Here is a 26,648-nt window from a genome sequence, read left to right as displayed (position 1 = left end):
TGCGGATACGCTCCAAAAATAGTCGTATCGGGTCGGATGGGGACGTTGCTAGTACTAACCACCCAACCACCGTGCCACCACAGTTTCGACCATACCAAGATAATTTATACATGACTACGGGAGTTTTGTCTGGCACGGTGCCCCCTCCGCCCCCCTCCTATTTCCGCCCCTGTCTTGAGACCATGGTCCAATTGTCTGACAAGCTAGCGGAAAAAAATCTAACTAAAAAAATCACTCGCTGACCAATTTTGCGCCGATTGAGCTTCGAAATAATCCATATAAATACGGATCCCTCCACACACCCTCTTCATATTACTTCGATGCTACTTATAGTTAAAAAATACACACAATAAATACTACCATCATGATCAACATAAAAAAACAAGTGTAATAGGCCCAAGTGTTTATGATAAGAGAGGCTAATTCTTGTTAAAAAAATGAGTACTATATACAAACCGTTTTTTAATTATTCCATTAAAATGCCTTGCACATGTTGAAAATAAATTGTACGCAAAAGATGGCACACAAATGTAAAATATTTCGTGAAATACAAGTGAACTTTACTCAACAAATGTACAGTTTCAGCCAGTGCATGTTATACGCATAGTTTGAACAGTAAACTGTGCTTAAATGTAAGAAGTGACATTCCACCCGAGACCCCGGGGCTTCAGCTCACCCACGTTTGGCCCCGGCACCCCCGCAACCAACAGTTGCAGTACTTCCATTTCCCTGGCAAAAGCGAGTAGGATCCACCCACTCTCGCAATCAAATTAAAATTGACAAGCCGCAGAGACAATAAGCCGAGACGATCCCTATCGCGGCGTGCCGATCCTCGGGGGAGAGGCGACCGACCGAGCGGCGTGCGTCCTCGCTTATCGACACGGCGCGCTGGGGAAAAGGGATGAGAAGATGAAGACGGGACGGAAGGAATGGAGAGGAGCAAAATGGAAATGAGAGTGCGCCCAATCTATATCCTGCGAGATGGTGGGCAATTTCCTCTCCAATAAATCAACTCTTGCTCTTTTATTTTTTATTTATTTTTCTCCCCCGCTGAGCTTCGGTTGTAGATAAAACGCGCTTGTAAATCTGAATCCAAGGCCAATTGGCTCCTGGCGGTTCATTTGGACTCTCCGTCCGTCCGTCTCTCGCCGACTTGTTTGGGTCCGCCAACGCCACGCGCGCTTCCCGTTGATTTCCTGCGCTCCCTTTGCCGTCTCCGTTTGTCAGTGTATTGTTCAATTATTGCAAGGCTAACTTAATACGGACGCTATGGAACACGCGTGGCGGAGACGTCCAGTCCATTAGTCACGTTGGGATATGCAGCCAAATGCAATATGTTGCTCCAATTTGTACGGCATAATAGTGGACAAGCAATGGCAATCATTGAAATTCCTTCAAGTCAACACCACCCATTGCACGCTTTCTCGTCTTTAAGTATGCAAGATGAGTACTCAAAACAAAAGTTATTTTTGTTAACCATTAAAAAAAACAGACCACATACGCTTATTTTGATAGATTTTTTTAGATTATAATTGAGTAATTGGCTCATGTATGAATCACTTTCTTAGGGATATTTAAATGAAAAACAATAATTTTACAAATAAAAGAGCTAGAGGCTCAAAAAGACATTTTTGTAAGGAAAACAAATATTTAAAAAATGAACTATTAAAAAAATGTAAATAATGCCTAGAAAATAGTTTAAAATTGTTATTTGAAAAAAAAAAGATTTGACTAAAATAATTATTTAATTTAGTGCTGGATTATTTGTGATAGCTCTAAATGATGGCAATAGACGTTCAACTTTGCTACGCTAACAATGACAAAGATCCAAATCACTCAAAATGCCAGGCTTCCCACTTCAAACAAATTGGCCGTCGCCATCAGCAATATCCAATGAGGGACATTTCCCACTGAAAAGTAAAGTCGCTATCTCCAAAATAATGGTCGATTTAGCCCTTGGACAACCCCGAGAATAAAACATTGCTCCCTCCAGTCCATCCAAAATGGAGAATTGTTACTTTACATTTACTTGTGCAAACGGCAGAGAATGTGCGAACGATATTTGTGCTTTTACTTGATTTTTTTTTTTAAATCACATCAGCCAGCAGCATATATCGAAGATCAGGAGCAGAACAAATGGAGGACAGAAACAGACACCCGATTTCCATAATAATGAGACGTCCCCTGAAATAGACAGATAACATTGCGCCTTGGCCGCCTCAAACGTATGGAGAAAGTTGCGGGGACCTCCGTGCCGTGCCGTCGTCGTGACGAGCGTCAATGCATTCCAAAGAAATGAAAATAGTAAATGGTAGCCTCATAGCTACTGTCGCAATTGCGGTGACGGCCATTTCTACCATTGATTACCGGAGGAAAGGCCACGCGGTGCTTTATCGGACAGCGGTGTCCGAACTGCTGATGTCTACAGCAATTTTCGGGATATCGGCCAGTATCAGATTGGTTCACGAGAAAAAAAGTCACGTTCTGGACGGCCAAACTGCGGCCCTCGTCCCACTTTTGATTGGCCTGATGAAAATAAGACAGTTTGCCTTGTACCGCTCGGATTGTAGTGTAACAATCAACGTAAATAACATGATTTATACGTGAGCTGATTGGCCCACAAAAATAGATGCTTCATAAAGTGAAATTATAAAAGCAAAAGCAAAAATATACGTACATTTTCCTCAAGTTTGTGAGCTTCTTGAACATCCCGGTGGCCTCCAGGAGGACGATCTCGTTGTCGTTCAGTCGCCTGCCCAAAAATGCAAAAAGGCCATTTTGCAAAGTACACAAACATATTCTCAGGGGCTGACAAATTGAAAAAAGTCAGGATTCATTAAACATCAAGGGAAATAACTAAAAAAATATGTATTTTGTCGTTGACTTGTACTTTGTGTAAACAGATAACAATGTTTTTTTGCCTTAGACTTATTTTTCGTTCTTTAGCCATTGCCTTAATCCGTCCAAATCATTTTGACAGGGCGAGGAGACCCATTTTGAAATAGATTTTTTTTTATATATGGTTCCAAACAAATGATCAATCAAAATTTGCATATAATTCTATTATATTTTCAAGTTGCTAATCTGAAGTCATTTTCCTTCAGGTAAACTCAGAGTACCCCATTATTGATAACTATTCCTGGTTGGAAAGTCAAATTGATGGCAAGAAAAAGAAAAGAAAAGCCAAATACGGAGACAAAATAAATGCCTTTGTTTTTACCATTTGTATTTTTCCATGGCAAAAAGTCAATGATAAAATATACCCTTTTGTATGTACGGATTGATTCATTTATTCTATTCTCTTGACATTTATCTATGTTTTAATTTTGGCACCCGTGGGATGGTGTGGGTAAAAATAAAAAAGGTTAAAAAGCCTGCGGCGACTCTTGGAATGCTTTTAACGTGAGAGAAATGAGCTTGCTAATTTAAAGAGGCTGAAAAAAAGAAGAGAAGGATCAATCACTTCTATGGGCTCATCAATAGCCACAATGGCCAAAGCACAAGACGTCTCTTTTATTGGGCCATTCTTACAAAAAGCCTATTAAAACAATCCACTTTTACGTGGGCTATCCTGCTCACTTTGCTAATTCAACGGGGTTGAGCATCTAATGCAGGGGTCTCGAACTCAATTTACCTGGGGGCCACTAGAGGCCGAGTCTGGGTGAGACTGGGCCGCATCAGGATTTCCACAAGAAAAGCACTGATAAAACTTTCCAACGTTATCAAATATCTTTATTTTTTAACAAAAAATAATGAATTAAATAAATTAACTTAAAGATGAATAAAAAAGAAATCAATCAGTAATATAAAACCAAATAATACTAATGAGCATACAGTAGATATACACTGGCTGGCTAAGTAGAGAAAATGAATTATTTTTATTCCGTTTCAAATGTCTGTATTAACAGCTCTTTAACCTTTAACTTTCTGAACTTGAATGGAACATTGAACATGAAATATTCTGAACACGGCTTCTTTTGCCTACTCCTTGCTGCTAGAGACCTGGCAGCGCTTCTTCTCACATAGTCACATTTGGCTTGAGGGAGGAAGCAGTGGAGACCCTCAGTAGAGCTTGAAGATGCTCATCAGTAAGTCTGGACCTGTACTTGGACTTATTGAAGTTCAAGGTGGAGAAGAGCTTCTCACACAAGTATCTGCTCCCAAAAAGGCACATGGTCCGCTTGAACCTTCGGGAAAGTTCAGGGAAGCTGGGGGTCAACTCTCTCAAAAATTGCCCAAGCTTGTCTGCTTCTCCACTCACCTCCCTGAACTTGGCTTTGAGTGCAGAGTTGCACTGCAGGTCAATGAGCTCCATTTGAAGCTCAGGATGGGCATCTTGCACATCAAAGGAGAAGGGGTCCGCAAAAATTTGAAATGTGGCTTTGTGTGTCTTGAAGTCTGCAAATCTGTGATCAAATTCCTCCTGTAGCTTCGAAATGGCCTCAACATACTTCTCACCACTGAATGGTGTGCCTGCATCCACGAGAGCCTTGCATGCTGGGAAATGGCAAAGGTTTGTCTGAGAGAGCTGGGCTTTCCATAACACAAGTTTAGTGCAGAATGCTAGGCAGCACTGACAAGTTGCCCCTGGCCTTGTAGCTTCTTGTTCAGTACATTAAGCTCATGTGTGATATCAACAAGAAAAGCCAAGTCCATGAGCCATTTGGGATCACTTAGCACAGGATCAATCAACTCACAAACGGCGTAGCTAGCTTTGACTGCTGCATTACTGTCTTTGGTAGCCTTCTTGAAGAGATCCTGTTGCCTCAGAAGACGTGTTTTAAGACTGGCAACCTGGTTGGCTCTCTCATCTCCCTGGTATTTTTCGTACTCCTCAGCATGTCTCATAGTACAATTACGTTTCAAATTGTATTCCTTGTGCACCGCAACTTTTTCAGTGTAAATGAGACACGTCGGGGTGCCCCTGTGTTCAACAAAGAAATATTGCACTCCCCACTTTTCTTGAAACTGTCTGTGCTCATCACCGACCTTTCTCTTCACGGCAGGCTTTGAAAGAGACATCTCTGGGGCTCTGTAATATGTTTTTCCACTTGGAATGAGTCTCGGGTTGATCTTTCACATTCAGTCGCGCGGGTTTGTGGCGCATGTGCACTTTCGCTCTCCGTTTCAATCGCGGAGATGGCTACAGACACTGACACAGGCTGGATCACGGATCATAGCGCCTCATTCAGTTCTATGCTGAGAGCAGCGGAGGAGTGTGCGCGCCGAGCGGAGTGATCGGCCTCACGGCTTCTCCTCCGCCCAGCTGATTGGAGGAATGAATGAGTGAGTGAGCGAGGCACTGGACAGCCCGGCCGATGTCCCGCCCTCCAGAGCCGTATACCTCACCGTGATTGGTTCATTCAGCTCCGAACCAAAGTTCCCTCTAATTTTTTGTTGGTCTGAGCAGAAAGACAACCTCCCTGAGCGCACTGAGTACCAGTGTGAGCGACATCATCGGTACTCGGATGATTCGCCTAAAGACGTTTCGCCGACGGACGTTTGACAGACGGGCAGGTCGCCGAATGGACGTTCCACCGAACGTTCATTCGGCCGAACGGAGGTTTCGCCGAAACGGGATTCGAACGCTCGCCCCGCCGGATCGTGTGTGTACAAGTTTTTCAACCTCGGCCCGCGGGCCATATACGGCCCGTTAGGATTTTTAATCCGGCCCGCCGCCGGTGTTGTCCAAATTATAGTAAAAATCAATGTTCGTCTACCTTCAATGGCAGTCCGGGAATAAGCACTCTTGGGCAGGCAGATGTAGCAGAACCGAGCCGTAAAATGACAGCAATCGGGTCAAATCCATCCTAAAACAGCATTTAATGATTAAATACAAATACTGGATGATATCGCGATGGAGGCAAAAAAACGTCTATAGACGTCCATTCGCCAAACGGCTCAAAATGCTCTCAAATTCGGTCAAATCCAGCTGAAAACAGCGTTTAATGATTAAATACAAATACTAGTATTTGTATTTAATCATTAAACTAACAAATACTAGTACGACCTGTCCGTCTGTCAAACGTCCGTCGGCGAAACGTCTTTAGGCGAATCATCCGGTCACGACATCATCATTGCTCGCTATCGGCACACCAGTATCACACCTGCCACAAGCAGGTGCATGTCAATGTTCCCTCTAATTTTTCATGTAAAACATGCTGTAAAACAAGAAAAACATGAGTGGACAGAGCTACTGCCACTGGCTGCCACTTAAACGGCGCCATCATGGGGAAAGGGGTAAAAAAAAAAAAAAAAAAAAAAATTAAAAAAAAAAAAAAAAAAAAAAAAAATCGATCTTTCATATTAAGACGGGGGCCGCAAATTATCGTCCCGCGGGCCGCAGTTGGCCCGCGGGCCGCAAGTTTGAGACCCCTGATCTAATGTGACCCGCATACGTATAGCGGTAAGGTACGGGACGCTAGAAAGGGGCGTGTCCGCTCTTCATTTGGTCAATATCTGAAAACATTGGCTTTTCAAAGCATTTGCATTTGCGGATGACATCAACATCATGATTCTTCCTTCATTTGTTCATTTTCTGTGGAATTTGGGGGGTGCCGGAGCCTATCCCAGCCGACTCTGGGCACCAGGCAGGTGGACAGCCAATCGTAGGGCACGAGGGGACAAAGGACATTCATGGCGAGGGTTTGGCAATTTAGAGTTTTCAATTAGCTTAGCATGTTTTTGGGATGTGGGAGGAAACCGGAGAACCCGGAGAAAACCCACGCAATGCTGGGGAGAACATGCAAACTCCACGCAGTGATGACGGACCTGGGATCGAACCCAGAACTGTGGGGCCGAGCCGCCAGAATGATTCTTGATACGGATATTCTTAATAAATGGGCTCCAAGTGAGACATTTTTTGATTCATCCCAATTTCTTGCTCCCGTGTTCAATTTGTAAAACCTGGGAAGATCGTATGACGGCGCCGACCTCACGTTGCGCCTGCTTCTTTATGTTTAACGGATCCGCTGAATACTGAGCAGGGCTCCCTCCGTCTCGCCGTCTTGCCGTCTTGCTTCTTTCTTATTGGAATAATCCGCCACGGGAAGGCGAGCCTCCGTACACGCGTACTTTAAGCCCGCTCACAATGTAATCAGAATATCCCTCTTGCATATTACTTTGTCTGCGCTAAGCCATTTGTCAGCGCTAAAGAAGGATGGGAGGGGCTTTTCAGTACGCCGCTGACGCCTATCGTCAAGACTCCTCTGGGGTCTTGCTTGGGGGGGGGGCGTGCTGATGGCGAGACTTTAGCGGGAAGCTTCTTTTTGCTTCTCTTTAGCAGGTCAAATGAAAGATTCGATGGCGGTGGGTCTAGTTTTTAAAGGGATGCGTCTTATAGATTTGAGTCGTTTGTTGACATCATGGAAGTTGGTCGTATTATTTTTTCTTCTTTAAGGCTATATTTCGACAATGTTTTCAATTCAAAAAATGAAAAACCAAATCACTATTTCTCTCCATTATCTCCAATTTTGCATTTTTGATGTGTCATTTTTTACATTATTTTAAGAGTAGAACAGAAAAAATGTCACTATGATTTTTCAGTTTAAAAAAAATGAAAAACGGAATGTTAGTATTTAGATTTTAAGCATTATTATGATATTTTTAGGCAAATAAACAATTACAGTATTGTAGTAGCAGGATTTTTGGTTGTATTTTGGCTAAAGCATAAATTGGATGAACTTTCCACACAAAACGAGGCATTCTTTGAGTTTGACGCGCTGGAAACTTTGACTTACAAGTCGCTGGTGTGTTCCGGAATGTGCGGCGGTACGCGGGTCAGTTTCAGGTTGGAGCAGTCCACCGTGGTGCCCTCGCAGCGGCATTTCTCCGGACAAACCAGGTCCTGGAAACACTCTCCGCTCAGGCGGCTGCGGTAATCCTCTTGACCTTTTTGGGAGGAAGTCACAAAAAAAAGATTCCGATTAGATTAGATCACTTGATTCATCCCGTATTCGGGAAATTTCATGACAAATGCATGTTAAAAAAAGAGCAAAAGTTTTTTCCCCTCATTTTGGAAAAGAAAACAACAAAAAACAGGCCCAATTTTGTTTCTTCTTTTTTGAATAATAAAAGAAACAAACAAATCCTCCCCCGTTTAATGAATAACAGTTGGTCATTCAATCGTGCCTAATTCCCTTTTTGTATTCCGAACTAAGAAGAAAAAAAAACAATGCAATATGGCGAGTTCTGCATTCAATAAGACCTGAATCCAAACTTAACATTCCTCTTTCGTCCGAGTGAAATTTGCTCCTCTCCAGCGGACTCATTTCTTTTTAATAATGTCTCAAGGCGGCCGTTGTTAGGGAGAAAGCAATAGCACAGTCGGAAAGAGAGATTTTTGGGAAAGCCGAAAAGCTCATTAGTGGGTTACTTTAGGGCCGAGTAGAGCTGGGATGAGCCATGCGACTTTAGCCGCCGCCGCCGCCGCCGCCGCCACCGCCGCCGCCACCGCCGTCCTGCCGCACCAGGACCGTTTTGCAGCTGGAGCAGGTGTGCGTGCTCGCGGCCCATGTCCCATCTCGCTAATTCACAATGCCAAGTGGCCATTAACCGTGGCGTTGCGACTTTTGCTCAATGTTCCCACCTTAACGAATGTGCATTTAACTCATTCAATGCGATACGTGTCCAAATTGCTCAGGTTTCAGTGGCATAGATGGACCACAACGGGCGTGCAATCCATTGGCGCTGGCAGAGATGATGTCATTTAAAACATAAACACCTTATTAAATGGACGTACCCTCATACAAACTCCACAAACAATAATAATTATACATTTTTAAAAAACGGTCAATTTTCTCCAATGTCCGGCTGCAGTGAATGCAGCACGCGTTGAGGCCAGATTAGATTTTTTCAAGATTCGAATTGAATTAAATGATTATTATTAAGTTATTTTGTTAAAAAAAATTTAAAATAAAAGCATTCAATTCAATTCAAGTGTGCTCGTTTCGCGTAGGATGAAAACACAACAACTAACTATCCCGAGTGCGGGATGAATAAATTTTTATCTAATGTATCAAGATATTTATATTTAAAGAACAGCGCTGTGTTATTTTCACTATATTTGTGACCGTGATATTTCTCCAAGGTCCATTTTTTTACTTTTCAACCTTGCTCAACCCTCTTTTCTGCAGGACGCAAGCACTCGCGGCAAAGGATGAGGCGCTCTAAAAGGCGGAATACCGGGTTACCGTGCAGTCGAGAACGAGCGTTCTCAAAATAGGACGCGTTTTCTTGGGCAACGCGGGTCATCAGTCAAGGCTCGGAGCGACGCCATTGGCCGGTAGACACAGGCGAACGCGTGCCGGGCGGTCCCTGGCGCTTGACGGAACCATGTGATGCCACAGCAGGCGGGGCCACATGGTTAGATCAAGCACAAGAGACAGCCGCACGAGCCAATCGGAGGGCGGGTCCACACAGGAGGCGGGGCAAGGGAGGAAGGGCGAACAGAGAGCGGGGAAGACAGGTCGGCAGTTAGGTCCGAGAGGAGGTGCGAGGAGAGGGCAGCCGCGATCGCTTTCAAATTCGTACCGGGAAAGATCCAGTTTTTTGCTTCAGATCGGCCAAAATACAATGCTAGCTAGCGCTTTTTGGGGTGCAAACATTGGACGAAATGTTCTTGGCGGTGTGGGGGTGGTCTGTAGTATAAAATTAGAAGTCATTAAAAAAAAAAAATCATGTTTCACTGCCATTGATGGCGATAGATGTCCAATCCATTTTGACCGGGAAGGTTGGCAGAAATCGTTCAATTGTTGCTATCGCCCAATCATATTAGATTGGATGTCTGTCGTCGCCAATAGCAGCTTCAAATGCATTTGAAAAAAATAATATTTAGGTGGTTGTTGACCTGATTTCTACAAACTTTATGTCGGATGTCCAACAATGCTGAACAATGCACAGAAAAATTTGGAGTTCTGATGTTTAGTAGTAGGATGAGACTCCGAACGATGTTCGCACACCGGTTTGTCGTCAAAGCGGGGAACCCCAAAAAGGCGACATTGTATTTTGGTCCCGAGCGAAGAAAGGGTTGGTTGGCCAGCCTGGATGAGGCCCTGAAATAGTTGCTCAATTGCGCAAAATTGCCGGCACTTTGCGGCCCTTACCCGTGCAGCGGAACTTCTTGCCTTTGACTTGACTGATGCGCTTGTTGGCCAGTCTTCGGGGGTGACTGCAACGCGCCCCGCTGGTCTCGATGGGGTTGTCCAGCAGAAAATCGGCCAGCCACTTCAAATGACAGTCGCACATGAAGGGGTTCTGGGCCAAATGACTGAGAGCAGAAAAAGAGCTCAGTGACAAAAAGCAAAAAAGCAAAAGGACTTCCTAATGATTGAATTCTAAAAAAAGGTCTCTTTGGAATCACACTTACAGTGTTTTGATGGCGCGCAGTGGCGTGAAGAGTCCCTTGCTGATGGTTTGCAATTTGTTGTCGTAGAGCGACAACAGGTTGAGGTTTTGCAGGTCGTGGAAGGTATTGACGCGAAGACAATTGATCTTGTTGGCGTTCAGGAGCCTGAAAGCAGAACAGGCATTTCAACCCACGCAAATGGGTGGCTGGCAAACGCAAAATCTTCGGGAGAAAAATGACGTGAGCCTCGTGATCGGCGTCACTTCGCAGGGGAAAAACTCAAAAAGTTGGGTTTCCGTGGAACTCCGCCATGTGGAATTATTGATTTATTCGGGGCGCGCCAGCCGCATTTTGGAACGTCGATGGCAGCTTTCTAAAGATATCATTTCGGCCGCGTCCGTCACCGGTTTCTAAATATCCGTCCGTTGCTTTTTTACCTTAACGTGATACTCTATTTTACGTGACCGGACATTTTGTTGAGGGAAAATTCGTCGCCGGACACTGTCGCCATACAGTTCGTCGACTGGACAATTCGTCGACGGACAATTCATCGACGGACAATTCGTCGCGGGCTAGGGGATAGTGGTTAAGGTTAGGGTGATTATAATTTTGAGAGAGAGAGATTACCTGGTTGATCGCTTTCAACAAATTATTTATGCAACAAAACAATCGTTCACGAGGAAGCAACTGTTCGACAAAAACGCTCTCCGACTAAATATCCATTCGACATATCGTCCGGTGACATGTCTGTTCGACGAACTGTCTGGCGACAAAGTGTCCGTCGACGAAATGTCCGGGTACCGTATTTTAGGATATTTGGGTACTTACAGTAGCTGAAGGGACACCAGGCCATCAAATAATCCTTTGGGCAGCTCGGTGATCTTGTTGCCATATAACACACTGCATGGGCAAGAAAAAAAATTACATTATTTCCTCTTATATTGTTAGCAGCATGACATTTTAGCGGTATATATATATGCGCATGGAAAGATGAAATCCCGGCCGGATTGATACGGGGCGCTTTTTTGCTCCCATTGACTTGGCTTGAGCGATTTCCACTTTGACGCCTCACTTCTCCCGCCACGTCTTGGTGTCCCAACGCGGCGACCTTGGCCGGCCTTTCTTGTCCGTCCGTCCGTCTCGTTTTCACGCTCCGGATTGACTCAAATTAAACTGTCCTTCATGTTGTTATCGCGCCGGCCCCAGTTAGAGAGGCGCAAACAACACACGCGCTCGCTCGCCCATTACAAGCGCCAACCTGGCCGCACAAATCGACTCCAGCATGTGTGTGTGTGTGTGTGTGTGTTTCTCTCCCTTTGGGTGTCAGCTACAATATTTGGATTTGCTAAATGAGTGGAAATGCAATTACTGGGAGCAGAGAGCGCCCTCAGTGGGGACTCAGTTGACTTAATCTACCTTTCAGTAGCACCTCCATTACTTTGCGCTTTTAAAAAATTAATGATGCAAAATTTTTGGAGCTTAAGAACTATGGCTGGGGTTTATTTGTTTATCTTCCGTACCGCTCACCCACAGAGCGGGCTCGGGAGGGTGCTGGAGCCTATCCCGGCTGACCCCCAAACTCGAACCCAGACCGCCCGCTCCAAAGACAGGCGGAAGAACCGCTTGGCGTGGCACGGTTCGAACAAATCAAAGAAAAACGGCGTTTTTTTTGCGGTGGCTGACTTACAGGGAGGTCAGCGAGCGGAGGCCGCTGAAGGCGTCGGCGGCCATGTCGGAAATCTGGTTCTTGCTCAAGTCTCTGTGGGAGGAATAGAATGTTTGAGTTTGGCATGAGCGTGTGTTATGCCTTCACGTATGAATTACCAAGGCAATTTACCACATACTCACATTCTCTTCAGCTTCTTGTAGGACGAAAAGGCCCCCGGTGGGACACTTTTGATCAAGTTCTGCTCCAAGCGACTGAATATGAGTAAACAAAAAAATGAAGAGACAATCAGCACAACAGAATATGAACACCAAAAAGGAGATTATGCAGGATGCCTATGCCGTCATTCACAAGTGACCGAGGGCCAATCGCTTTGTGGGCCCCAATAAAGTCAATGGTGGGTGTCCACTCATGTTTCAGGCCAAAATTCAGTTAAAATTATGACTATACACAGATTAACCCCGCCCGCCCCACCCTCCCTTTATTTTGGGAATACAATTAAATGACTGTTTTTCACACATTTCCATTTTTAGTTCTTTTATCACCCCTGCACCGAAAGAAAAAAAAATGTAATCTCCGCTGATTTGTGCTTGTTTGTTGACTCAAAGTAGAAAAAAAAAAAGAGCCCAAATGTTTGACGCAATAGTTGGCGTGCGCGATAATTCATGCGTGTCTGACAGCAGTTGGCGGCTAATATTTGACAAGTTGTACAAAAACAAAGCAATTTGCACGCTAAAACGCTTGCCGCCCGCTGGCTCATTTGCAAAAATGTACTGCGGTGGTGTATGGCTAACGACGACGAGTTCGGGGAGGGGGGACGGGGGGGTCAAGATGGGGAGGCTTCAAGGCTGGGAGCAGGGTCAGCTGTCAGCTTGATGAAAAGACATATTTTCCGCTTTAACCCGCACTCGCAACCTGTTCTTGACCTCCATACTTTTCAACCTCATCCATCCATCCATCCATCGTGGCAGACAGCTTTGTCAAGGTGAAAAGCAGAGGACGGCTCCACCAGTTCATCCTGAATCAACTATTTGGACTTTTCCAAGACAGGATGCTGAGATCATGTATTTAAAAGCTATTTTGCATTTTTCGGACTATTAATCACGCCACATAAAAAAATTAAAAAGTAATAGCGTATCATCTAGTCCAGGGGTAGGGATTATTCTAACAGGAACCTATGGCTCGGGAGCCACATGTGGCTCTTTTGATAGGCGCATATGGCTCTCCGCCAACCTGTGATGTAAAATATAGAAATCGCTGGTAAGAGAGCTAAGTCCCGAACGCACCAATAGGAAGCGTCATGTTGACACTACTTCTAGTGCCACTTTTTTAATCTATTTTTTTCTACACTCTTCTTCATGCATACTCACATTGACACTCATTGATTAGCGACAGCGTAACAATGTTGTCAAGAGAATTCAGAGACTTTTTATACTTTAAAAGCGGTGAAATGACTAAAAAGTGCACACATTCGTATGTATGTTTTCTTTTAAATTCTAAGTATGGCTCTCAATGAATAATATTTGAAAATTTGAACTGTTTAAGGCTCACCCTGTCAAAAAGGTTCCTGAACCCTGATCTAGTCAATGAAATATAAGATGCAATTTGTTTTTTTGAATTGTCAGAAAGCAAAAACAAACATTATACGTTAAAGTAATCGTCAAATAGGGAAGAACAGACAAAACACAACATAAGCTGTCACAGCACCAGCCAGCCAACTAAAAAAAAAGTACGACAATATATATTTTTTATGAACTAATTGCCTGTCTTTGACGGTGATAGACGTTTAATCGATTTAAGCTTGAAGGACTGGCCTCGAAGGCTTGTGTTTTAGCACCACTGACCGCTTTTCTGCCGCTATTTTAGTGCGCAAAATATGGCCTGCTATCATCTTAAAGTCACCGTTGTAGTATTTCAAGGTGATTTGAATGATTTCACAAAGCATTCTAGATAAACTTGCTATAAAAGGCCCAAATTCCCATTTCACATTGTAATGTGAACGCCGCCATGTTTGTTTCTTGGCCGGCATTCACTCGCCTCTTTAAGTGACGACTGCAGCGTACCAAACAATTTGCTGTCGCGGTTAACCTGTGCAAATTCATTTAAAGAAGGAGACGCGTGTACGGCATTAGCGTGGATATTCCTAAGGGCAATGGAAAATAAATCCTGACACAAGGTTGAGATAAAGGCACTTAGTGGCGTAGAACTATAGAACACGTTAAAGGGAAGTCACTTTAGAAGCACAATGCAAACAAGAAGAAAAAAAAAATCGATCAGGCCGAGGTGGCGATTAGATGATGATTGAAAGATGGACGACATTGACTGCCAGCATGCACAAATCTGACATTGAGCAAGTCGTGTATTGGAAAGTCAATCCAAATGTCGAGTCGACATTTTGAAATGAGCTTGCTCCATGGATACTGCCTCCTTTTTTAGTATATTTAAATGTAATAATTTCCTTTTTTAGTATATTTAAATGTAATAATGTCCTTTTTTAGTATATTTAAATGTAATAATGTCCTTTTTTAGTATATTTAAATGTAATAATGTCCTTTTTTAGTATATTTAAATGTAATAATTTCCTTTTTTAGTAGATTTAAATGTAATAATTTCCTTTTTTAGTAGATTTAAATGTAATAATTTCCTTTTTTAGTAGATTTAAATGTAATAATGTCCTTTTTTAGTAGATTTAAATGTAATAATGTCCTTTTTTAGTAGATTTAAATGTAATAATGTCCTTTTTTAGTAGATTTAAATGTAATAATTTCCTTTTTTAGTATATTTAAATGTAATAATTTCCTTTTTTAGTATATTTAAATGTAATAATTTCCTTTTTTAGTATATTTAAATGTAATAATTTCCAAGAAAATGCTAAACATTTTGACTAAAATATTCTCTACAATCTTTGTTTGAAATTTCACCTGAAACATGAAGTGGGCACACGTGACTTATTTTTACGGGCCAAACAAACTCAAGCGAAGGGCCGATTTGGGCCCCCCGCCGCCGCTTGGACACCCGTGCCCTACACGCACGGCCTAGTCAAGTACCAACATGATTGACGTGAATTCAGAAAAGGTTTTTCTTACATTTCGACGATTCCCTCCGGGAGGTTGCCGGGTATCTCGGTCAAGCCTTTGCGCCGGCAGTCCACGATGTTGTTGTTGCAGGTGCAAGTGGGCGGACACACCGCTACCAGGGGCGTGCACGTCCTGGGCTCGGCGGGGACGGGGCCTGAGGGCAATCGCAAAGGGCCATCAGGATCCCACGCAGAAAAGCGCGGAAGGAAGGAAGGGCCCACCGAGCGACCCATCGACCGGGTTAATCAGCAGAAAAAAGGACGCTTGACAAGTCCATTAGCGGCCGGCTGAATCAGGAGCTTCCAAACATTGATAAGGAAAACCTTTCTTTTGGCTGAACGTGCGCTTTTCCGCACGGCGTCGCCGTTAGAATGGACGCCTTGGCGCTGAGCTGCCTGAGCTCGTGGCGATAACGCGGTCGGCTTCTAATGGATCCTGACGGGGCCTTCCCGTCTCACTTTAAAAGGCGTTTGCAACAAATAGTGGCTTTCAAATGATAGGAGAGCATATTTTGGAGACAAAATGTCATCGATACCAGATAAGATCCGAGCAATTGTTCATTTTTCTGGGCCTTGATGGCGAGGACATCTCGGCCAATGCAAATAATGAGCGACAGTAACATAAAATAGTAGACGAGAGTAAAGTAACGGAGCTGATGTGTATGTGTGGTTCGATATTTTGGCATTTGGGTTCCTTGTTTTGATAGTTAAACACTCTCAATCCAATTAGCATTTGAATGTGGTTATCCATTGAATATTAGCCAACAGTTTCTCGAAACAAAGGAAGACAAAGTTGTTGTTTTGTTGTAATTCAACGATTTGAAAAGCCTCAACGTGGTATTGTTTTTCAGGGACCGGGCCACATTTGAACAATTTAACAAACGATGATGGTATGATTTTTCTGGTTCCACAAACTGGATCAGCCTGGTTCAGTCGAGGCCACCGCCATACGCCTAAAACAACTCACCTTTGCAGAGAAAATCCTTCTTGGGTACATCGGGGACATTCAGGCCCCTCATGTGGGCGGGGGCCATGCACTGGGTGAAGGGCGCCAGGCCCCGCCTCGCCCGCAGCCAATCGGAGAGCCAGGAAAGCTGACAGTCACAGTGAAGGTTGTTGGAGTGCAAGCGACTGAGGAGAAAAGGGTTGCAAAACATACCTTTAGGTACTATCAGATCAACTGTAATTGACAGTAGGCTACCTTGTTAAATTCTGCAATGCAATTTAGTATAGACATTAACAGGTGGACTGAACAAAGGAACACTTTCTGGGATATATTTCAGTGTTAAGCGTACTATTACCCCAGACTTCCTAATTATACTTGCCTGCAATGTCATTGGACAGTAAACCCAGAATTTGCACCACTTCCCGACGCCCGATGGGTCGAGAATCGCAAACGACAGCAAACCGTACGCGTAAAACATATTTTACGGTCATGGTATTTTCACACGTTGCTTACAGAACACGTATTACGCCCGATGTACTTCATGTTGCGTTTACAGAATGGCGGTAGCAATCCAACGCCGTATACCGGAACCGATCCGGCGACCAAATTAGATACTGAAAACTAGCGAGTGTGGGATTGGGCCAAAATTGATGGTTCAACGGCAGCCTCGCCCGTTGAAATCGGATTTCACGACGACGTAACTGGCAGGGAACAAGTTAAGGGATTTTAACGGACACCCGAAGAGTCGCCGGGGAGGACGACAACGAGGAGGCAGCGGCCGGGTGGATCAGGGGGCGGCAACACGGCAGGTGGTCTTGTCAGCGCATTATTGGCCGGCCTGACTTTAGGATAAAGCTTGGCGCAAATCCCGTTACGGAACAGAGACGGACGGACGAGCCCATTGACGGCAGCAGCGGGGGCAGCGCCTTTTAATACCGCTCTCCCTTTATAAATGGGGTTTATAGTCAACCCCCCTCCGGCTGTAGACGGCCCACCCCCTGAGCTCACCTTAATTACCCACAGCTAGGATTAAAGCAGGGAGCACAATGCGGCTAGCGGGACACGTCTTTTTTTTATGACCGATAAACATAAAATGCAACGTGTCCCGTTTATTCCTATCGGAACTGCCAAAAACTGGCGCTCGGACTCAAACGACCGCTGACGATTTCGGCAAAGAGTGGACTTATCGGCTAATATGTAAATCACGTTAGCCGGTGGGCTGGCGGGACGCATTTTTATTTACTGATAACACAAATCTGATGCGACATTTATTCTTGTTGGGATGGCCATAAAGGATTGCTTTAGTCGTCAAGTTATCAAGTATTATTAGAAGTCATTATCGGCTGCTAAAGAATTGTATTGTAAGCAATGTCATTTATCAGTTCATCAATTATGAATCCAAATATATTATAAGTTGTCTGCAAGCAATGTTCCCTCTATGCTGCGCGCGTGCGCAATTGCGCACTACTCTCATCTTCTCTGCGCACAGCAAATCATATGGAGCGCACAAAATAAAATCCCTTTTTTTTTTTTAGCTGTGAAGCTGACGCGCGAACCACTCATCCGCCGGGCCGCCCATTCATAGATATTAATCAATTAATTAATCAGAGACTTTTTGTACGTTAAAAGTGATGAAATGACAACAACAAAAAATTACACTTTCATATATTTTTACTTTTCAATTCCGAGATTGGCTCTCAAGAATTAACATTAGAAAATATGAATTGTTTATGGCTATCTCTGTCAAAAAGGTTCCCGACCCCTGATCTAGATGAACGTTTTGTACTCACAGCGTCCGCAACTTGGGCATGTGGTTGAAGCTGGACAGCGGGATGAGGCTGATGTTGTTGTTATTGAGTGTGCTGAAGAAGAAAAAAAGAGAAAAAAGAGAAAGAGGGAGATGGAGAGAGGGAGGGAGGGAGGGAGGGAGGGAGGGAGGGAAGAAAAACAAATTCATTAGCAGTTGCAGTTCCAGGAAGCATGCGCTCATGCACATCCCAATAAATGTCACAGCAAATCCACACTCATGCGTTCGGGAGAAAGAACATGCAATGGTCCACACACTCACTGACTGGAGTTCCACAAAAAAAAAAAAAACACTACCATTTGAGCCATTTTTGGAATCTCACCAAGTATTTCTATCAAGCGAGATTGCAGTGATGGCAAAATTTCAATCAAAAAAATCAGCAATGTGGGACTTTTATCCAAATATATGTTCAAATAGATGGAAATTGAAGACCTGGCATAATATAGTGTGCTTGGATAGAAAACATACAAAAATGGCAATTTCACTGCTGAAGTTTTGAGCAATATTTGAAATATTATTCCACATTTTGTTTGATGATGTTCCCATTTCATAATGTGACTTATCCACTTTTTGGCCAATTGATGGACTAAAGCACTGTACCTCAAATTGAACACCAAAAAAAACATTCAAATAGAGAAACCTAAGGTCAATTGACTCCAATTTTGAACATTTCTCACCCGGTTTTGACTTTCCTCCCTCGAGGCAGGCCGGAAAAAAATAAACATTATCGATTTCCAAGCGTCCTCAAGCCTAGAAAATAGAACCGCGCAAAGAGAGAACGTGGTGGAAGAGACGCAAAAAAAAACCAAAACAGAAAGCTGCTCCATCAAAGCAACTCAGCGGGGACCAAAAGGCTTTTCGTCCATTTTTGTTATTTTTTTTCAGGTGGCTGAAAGCTCGTAAGACAGCTTTTTACAAGATGGCACTCGCGGGACGGACAAAAGTGGCCAAAAAAGCACTTTGCATGAAAAATAGCCGGACTATCGCTCACAAATGAGATGGTGGGCTGAAAATGGCGGCGAGCGATGGCCATTTTCACTCCAGATATTCTTTCATTTATGGATTTATATTCATTTATATTTGAACCCCAGTGAGAATGTTCCAATTTCAAATATCTCATCTCATTTTCTGAACCGCTTTATCCTCACTAGGGTTTACAATATGTATACTTCATTATTTTGTTTAGTAACTATGCTGTAGCACCTTTAATAAGCAAACCCTAAAGTATTCAAAGAAATGATTAGTTAGCTTGCACACATTTTTACCATTTATTGCCAAATATGGATGTAAAAATGAAATTATTCCACAATTCACATCACTCTTTGTTAATTCTATGATAATTTAACTCATTGGTGGACGCCACTAAACGCCCAAACCAATTTTTAAATGTTACATTTGTGTTGTAAAATGGAGATTTGCAAAAACAATATTATTCGCCACATGGCCACTAATGTTAAAAATCTAATAAAAAAAAAAAATATATATATATATATATATATATATATATATATATATATATATATATATATATATATATATATACATATATATGTTTAGGTCACCTCATGGTGAAAAACCTTCTTTGACAAAACCCATTTCCTGTCAAATATTGATACAAAGAGACGGTTAAAAAACCCCAAACGAAGCAATTCCCACAATGAGGGCATTGATTTCAAAAGGTAGCTGAGCAAGATCCAAATCCGGCGCCCGCAAAGCCGCCGCGGTTTGTTTAACGCCAACGTTGTCCCAAGTGCTCCAATTGGACTCATTAGGCGGGAGTTTCCGTGTTTACGCTAAGAGGCGCTCATCCCCCAAAACACGGCGCGCACCGTTGATCTTCCTACCTAGTGCTCTTCCCCGCATCCTTTCCGACGGGCTGTTTTTTCTCCCGCGCCCTCGGCGGCGGGGGGGATCGAGTTTCGCGCTCGGGCGCGCGCCATCAGAGGCGATTCCAGCCCGCCTCTGTAATTTAATTGCGGAATAACAAGGGCCCCTCCTGGCTTCCGCTTTCCTCCCACCTCGACGCTCGGACATCTCCCTCGGCCTTAATACGCTTGCGACGGCGCCGAATGAGTGCAAATAAACAGGCCGGATCATTTTCGGATCGAGTTTCGCGTGGGCCGGGAGTTGAAGCGGTGGGCGACTAAAACCAAGATTTGTGGGTGGAAAGGAAACCTGGAATGGTCAGGCGGATTTGGTCCGGCGGGCTGCCGTACCGTTCGCAAATGTCAAATGAGAATGTTGGGTCACGTTGCACTTTGACCGCAAAATATCCGGGAACGAGCCACGGTGATTTTGCGACAGTGTGACAAGATCCAAAGGTAGCACGTAACTGTCTTCGCTTCCAATGTCATTCCCTCTTAATTTGCAAGATATTATCAAAACATAAATCTTGCTTTCATTCCTAATAAAATGCTCATTTCTTTTGCTTTTTTCTAACATGAAATATCAGATCTATATACATATATCTATAAAAACATTCACTCATTTTCCATACCGCTTAACGTCAAAAGGATTGTGGGGGGTGCTGGAGCCTATCCCAGCTGACTTCGGGCACCAATCAGAGGACACCCTAATTTGGCATCCAGCCAATCGTAGACAAACGACCAGTCATGCACACAATTTGGAGTATCCAATGAGCTAAAAATGCTTGTTTTGGGGATGTGGGGGGAAACCAGAGCACCCAGCAAAAACCCACGCAGGCACGGGGAGTAGATGCAAACGGCACGTAGTCCGACCCAGGGATTGAACCTTGCATCTCAGAACGGCGAGGCGGACGTGCTAACCAACTCTTCTATGTCCTGAACTTTGGTACCAGAAGCGGGCGTTTGTCCCTCCCTTTCGCTAACACGCCGACCACTAACGGCCAAATTTTCCAAGCGATTTTTCTGTCCGACTCGGTGGACGCGTCCCGGCAAATACGGAGTGGCGGCGCCGTCGACGGGTGGAGCCAAAAGGTTGTTGCGCTCCTTCAAGCGCCGACCTGGCTCCACCATTCCACGCGGTAAAATGGCCTCTGCGGTCGTTGATGGAGGAGACTCTTTAGAAGAGGCAACACACCCTGCCGTGTATGTGTCGCACTAGAGGAGGAAGGGGAGGGTGGGAGTTTGTGATGGAGAGGGAGGTGGCGCTTGCAGCTAAGCGACGTTATCGCCTGTTTCTTGGCCACGACCTGCACACGGTCGGTGGACGCCACACACAAATGTGTGCGCTACACAACCTTGTCAGAGAGTAGTCAAAAGTCATAAACCCATAGCTATTGAAATTGTAAAAAAATGTAATAAATCATAATAATAAAAATGTGTGACGTCCCGGTTCGATACTATGCTATATGATAGATAGACTATTTTGGAGTAAAAAGATCCGATCCGATTTGTGCTACGGTGCTGCTTTTAAATCAAAGCGCAAGGCAAACACGTGCGTTAAGTGGGCCCACATCTCATTACAAACAGTAACAGAGTATATCACAAAGAAAGCATGTTTTGACTATAACAAAAATAAAAACAAATATCAAATTACAATACGGGCCCAAATTAACAAATCGGATTGGAACAGGCCATAGTTTCTTTTGTTTTTTTAAATGTTGATTTATTTGTTCTATTTTTTTTTGTTTTGTTAGATTTTACAATTGTTACAAATTTGATTTGAATTGTTTTCATTTGTTTTGAATCCTAGTTTCTCATTTAGAACATAAGATTTTCCCAATTTCATTGTAGTTTTCAATTTCAACATTCTATATTGTGTTATTTAACACGACCCTTACATTGTATTTCCCCCAATGCTTTTTGATGTGTACATTTTCTCAATGTAAATGCAGGAATGAAAGGGTCAAATCATGTAAAAGCATATTCGGCCGCCATTCATTTACTTTGACGAGGAAGATGACATTTTCATTGGCCTTTGTGGACCTTTAAGTCCAGGACTTAAGTGCTTTCCGTGGTTAACTTGTGTCCTTTTTCAAACTTCCCATGGGGCATAACATCCACTTTACTAGTACTTTTTTCTTTCTTTCTTTAAAACCACAACTCACGGTGACTTGCTTTGTATCGCAGCCGCGTCCGAACGTAAGATTGCTTTCATAAAACAAAGTCCCGCCATGGACTGGATTTCCAGGAGGTTGCCATTGGAAACCACTCTGGGAAATGCTGAAGGCTAAAAAGCCCAGCGGGAGGTGGGTCGGGGGGCCCCGCGTCATTAGCGGCCTGGCCGAGGTATTTACAACCGCAACGCTTTTGACCTCGCATCAGACGGCCGACCAGTAAGGTTTGGACGCGTCCGTGCGCCCGTGGCCCAGCGAAAACGGCGGTGGGGGAACTTCTCGGAAGGAGGGTTGAATTCGGGGTCGCGTTTGACCTTAACGATAGTTTGCGTCTCGTTGGAAACGTTCGAGGGGCTTGGGGGGGGGGGGTTGTTTTTCCCATTAGGAACCGCTGGTCCTTTTGCCATTGGCTTGGCCGAAGGACGGAAGGATTGAGACGGGTGGCGCGTGGAAAAACAAGGAGAAACTCAGTTTGGGCATGAAAAAGGACCAAAAGAGAGTGGGATGAGAGAAGAGAAATGGTTAAAACAACGTTGGAAATCCAAGGAGGATTTAGATCAGTGGTTCCCAAACTGGGAGGCGTAAAGAGAATTCAAGGGGGGCGTGAAGTCATCTGCTAAAAAAAATGTTTAAATAGATTATAAGAATAATAAAATCAAAGAACAAATATCTGCTATTAAATACATGCAAAATATGATTATAGCAGTCACTCCAACAGTCCAACCCGTTTTCTATTAACAGAGATCTGTTTTCCTGAACAATGCTAAGAAATAAATGCAATAAAATAAAGTAAGTTCACATGGGCAAAAGAGGAAGTGGGAGGGGGGGGGGGCGTGCGGGTCTACTGGAAGCAAGAAGGGGGGCGTCAGGTAAGATAGTTTGGGAACCACTGATTTATATCGTGATTGAGAGAAGCATTGAGAATCAACTATGAAGCAAGGGATTGAGAAATAGTAAAGGAGTCCATTAAAGGTTCTAAAATAAGGGGAATGGGGACATAAATGTGAGGAAGTCAAGGTACACAGCATAAAAAGAAGATGGCTAATTGAAGCCTCAAAAGAAGGGGACATTGAACAGCGAGCGGACTGTGAAGAAAGCACAAGGAATGGCTGAATGGGAAGGAGCTCATTGGGCAGCGAGAAGGAATTGAACAAAGAGGGAGAAATTGATCACGTTTCATATCTCAAACACATTATTTACACGGATGAGCAACACGAGGGTAAAAGACGTGAAAGAAAAAAAGAAAAAAAAACGCTCCAAGACCGTATTCTACTTGGCGCTGGTGAAGAAAGTTAAAACAACAAGGACAAGATGATCATTGAGAGTTAATAAGGCATAAAATGGATGCACATGCGCTTTGGGGGACAAAGTCACCTTGCCACTCGGCTTATGAATGATGACAGTTGCCGCTTGGCTAAAACTACGCCGCTAAAACGCACGCACGCACACACTTTTGTACGCCGTTTCTGGTTGGTGGAGGAAAGCCATCATTAATTATGCAGCCGCGGCTCTTTCCATTTTTAGGCTCCGCCGAGTCTTAGCCGCACTCCCGCTAAATGCGCCCACGTCGCCCCGGCGTCGCCCCCAAGCTTCCGCGCTTCCCGTCCCATTCGCCGTCGTGATTTGCCGATCTGACGCTCGTCAAAAACGATATTAAGTACAAATGATTTTTTTTTTCGTGAGAGAATTGCCGAAAAGCGATAACAACAAAATAGCATTTTTTTTCCACACCAGTTGACTCGACTACTACAAGTACTAACTAACTAGATATAATTACCGTGGTAAAATCCTGCACTGCCGGTGATCACGTCACCGTTCTGAGACGGAGGGTTCAAATCTCGATGGGTTCCTTCGCCCTGGGCCAGTGTGGCTTTTCTCCGGGTATTCCGGTTCCCTCAGCACCCTCCGTGACCCCATTAAGGATAAGCGGTACGGAAAATGAATGTACACACCAGAGAAATATACTTTGCCTCATGGTGACATGAATATGTATCACTTTTTTCTTGATACTGTGGCGAGTTTAATCTAAAAGATATTAGCCGAACACATCCCTACTTTTTTGGAAAGCATGCTACTCGCATATTAATGACTTTCTTCCCGTCAAACCCGATGAATTCGAGGCTCACGTATTCATACACCAGTGGCAATTTCCATTTTTGATGAATGTTGCCTAACGGCACGGCGGCAACATTTCTTTTCGCCTTACGTTTAGCATCCCTTTGGGAAAAAACGATCGCCTGTACGTTTGCATTTATAGTCCATTTATAGCGGCGGCTCTCTGAGAAAGACGTTCATGAAAAATGAAAGACTCGACGTAAATAAAAATATTAGCCCGTCGCCTGTTCTCATTAATCGTTGTTGTCGGCAAGGAGGAAAAAAAGTGGAAAAGTCGAAAGATCAATGAAGGGAAAAAGCCATCTAATCCAAGCGATTAGGATATTCCAACGATGACTAATTAATCACTTTCATATTAGGACGACGGGGCGCTCTCCACCGCTCGTTAGGTACGTGCGCACACAAACACGTGGCGTGGCGCGTATTAACACGCGTCACGCGCGGCGGGCGCCTCATTGGCATGCGCGGCGGCGCCGGCCCCGGCCCGCCGAGCGCGAGCCGTCCGACTCATTAGCGCGCTCGTTAGTCCAGTTATGTTAAATCCAAATTACCATTCATCATCACGCGGGGAGCCGTCGCTTAGGGGCCACGCTAACTGGACACACTCCAGCCGGCGCACGGCCAGGCGCGGCGGAATCGCTAATCGGGCGTTAACGCGCGGCCAACCGTCCGTCGGACCATGGATTAGTCGCCGATAATTCGCTTATTTTGACTGGTGGCGCCCATCGTTCCAATGGTTTTGACGTCTACCGAAGCATGTTCGTTTCATCCTTTTATTTCTTAAAATATTTTAATATACGTATTTAGATTAGATATTTAATCATCTATTTTTATAGACTCTTTCATAAGTCAAAATGAGCGCAGACTTTGTTAACCGAACATGACTTCGAATTGCTACAAACCCAACAGGAAGTGAGCGAAACGGCCCAAAAAGACGTGGGAAGTTCACGATCAACAGGAAGTGACTTATAAATACGCACAATTAAAAGGAAGTGATACGCTATCGACTGGAAGTGACGTAAATTCAACAGGAATTGATCCATATACCCCCAAAAAATTGACGGCAAAATGTGAGGTCAGTTTAAGTGAAAAATATATCTATATTTGTCGAGAAATAAATGAATGAATAATAAATACAAATCAATTGGGAAGAAAAAAACGCTTACTAATGAAACGATGAACTTTATGACGACCGCGTCGTATTAATAAAAGTGGCCCGACGACAATTCATCCATTTATTTTCACGGTCGACGGAACAACATTAAACTCCGACTGGTCCGCCAGATAAAAAGGCCCCGCTCGGATAAACGGCGGCTAATTAAAACAAAAAGAAGTTTAATTTACGAGAGCGCTTCGTTAGGGGCCCGCGCCATTACGCGTGGTCGTTACGGATGTGACGGGATTATTCGGGACGCTCCATCAAAGCCAACGTGCTGTCGCAAAAAAAAAAAAACGAGTAGACATTCAGAGCGAGAAAATATACATGACAACACGTCATATTTTGAACAGAAGACAATTATTTTTGCAATTAGTCAGCTCGTTGGCGGAGAAAAATACATAAATAATCATGATATTACTGACCAAATGAAAAGGACGTCAATGCAAAATCAACAGAAATTGAGCAACGGAAGTTGAAGATTCAGAAATGGCCCAAAAACAACAGGAAATGCCCGCAAATGGACAGGAAGTGAGCTTGAAAATCAACAGGAATGAATCCAAATGCAATATGAAATGACCAACGAAAGTTTACCAAGCACAAAAGCATCTATAAATCTATAAATATGCATTAGCCCAAGACTCTTCCAAATATAACCCAAATGAAATCCTCTAATATCATTTTAGATGCATATTCTAGAAGTCCATTTGCGAGTAAATCCTTCCAAACGCCATCTTTAACATCCCCCTCCTCACTTTCTGCTTCCGTGCAAGTGGCGAGGCCGGCCGCTCCTAAAAGCGCGCCCATCATTTATTTACAGCCACAACGGCTGCTGTTACGCTCTACTTTTTCCATTTTTTTTTTGTTGCCAGATGGAAAAGGAAGGCGGCGCTGTGGCGACGGCGGCCAATCGAGACGTGGGGACGGCGGGACAAGGATCAAAAGAGGACAAACGCCAGGCAGGTGGCAATAACGGCTCTCCAAAAAAAAAAAACATGGGAAGAAAGGGAAAAAGAAAGTGTGATAGAAGAGGGAGAAGATCACAAGGCGCGCATTTATTATTAATGGAACAAATGTCTGAGTGACTGACTCAATTTGGGGCTGGGCTCTTTCCACGCCGACGAGGTGTCACATCCACTTACGTTGACGACACGCGGGATATTCGGCCCTTTCGATTTGCTTATTCATTCCTTGAGAAAAAAGACGGCTTTTAAAGAATGCTCTCGTATGTTTTGTTAAATCAAAAGCTACTGTGAGTCCCACTAGCCAAAGAACGGACATTGAAAAGAGAAAAAAAATAGATAAAAGTCACACTGGAGGCCAATTTTTGGAGGGCGCTCGTGTCTTAATCTTTCAGAAACAAAAACATCAGCTGTTGGTGGTCTGAGTAAAAAAAACAAAATACACAAGTCGCACTTGAGTATTAATCGCAGGCCTCGAAAAAGCAGGGTGATTTAGAGTCTGTAAATTACAGTATTTCAAGAGTCAAGATTTTGAT

At 43.9% G+C, this 26,648-nt stretch overlaps 1 protein-coding gene across 4 annotated transcripts in view; it reads right to left on the bottom strand.

The window, feature by feature from the left end:
* The window catches only part of slit3 (slit homolog 3 (Drosophila)), a 129,677-nt gene that overhangs the window by 29,294 nt on the left and 73,735 nt on the right, over window positions 1–26,648 (bottom strand). For 3 of the 4 annotated variants that reach the window (XM_077609733.1, XM_077609735.1, XM_077609734.1), the window contains 10 exons: window positions 17,824–17,895; window positions 16,055–16,218; window positions 15,098–15,242; window positions 12,194–12,265; window positions 12,033–12,104; window positions 11,174–11,245; window positions 10,367–10,510; window positions 10,104–10,267; window positions 7,740–7,890; window positions 2,678–2,752 (listed from right to left, as the gene is read on the bottom strand). In XM_077609733.1, the coding sequence (XP_077465859.1) occupies window positions 2,678–2,752; window positions 7,740–7,890; window positions 10,104–10,267; window positions 10,367–10,510; window positions 11,174–11,245; window positions 12,033–12,104; window positions 12,194–12,265; window positions 15,098–15,242; window positions 16,055–16,218; window positions 17,824–17,895 (1,131 nt within the window). Of the gene's footprint in view, window positions 1–2,677; window positions 2,753–7,739; window positions 7,891–10,103; window positions 10,268–10,366; window positions 10,511–11,173; window positions 11,246–12,032; window positions 12,105–12,193; window positions 12,266–15,097; window positions 15,243–16,054; window positions 16,219–17,823; window positions 17,896–18,517; window positions 18,679–26,648 lie in introns of those variants that run through there. The other variant, XM_077609736.1, reaches the window with a different exon arrangement.

The sequence above is a fragment of the Stigmatopora argus genome, chromosome 9 (genome assembly GCF_051989625.1).
Source record: "Stigmatopora argus isolate UIUO_Sarg chromosome 9, RoL_Sarg_1.0, whole genome shotgun sequence".
Classification (NCBI taxonomy): Eukaryota; Metazoa; Chordata; class Actinopteri; order Syngnathiformes; family Syngnathidae; genus Stigmatopora; species Stigmatopora argus.
The sequence above is the reverse complement of the archived record's forward strand: the minus strand, read 5'-3'. Positions and strand labels throughout refer to the sequence as shown.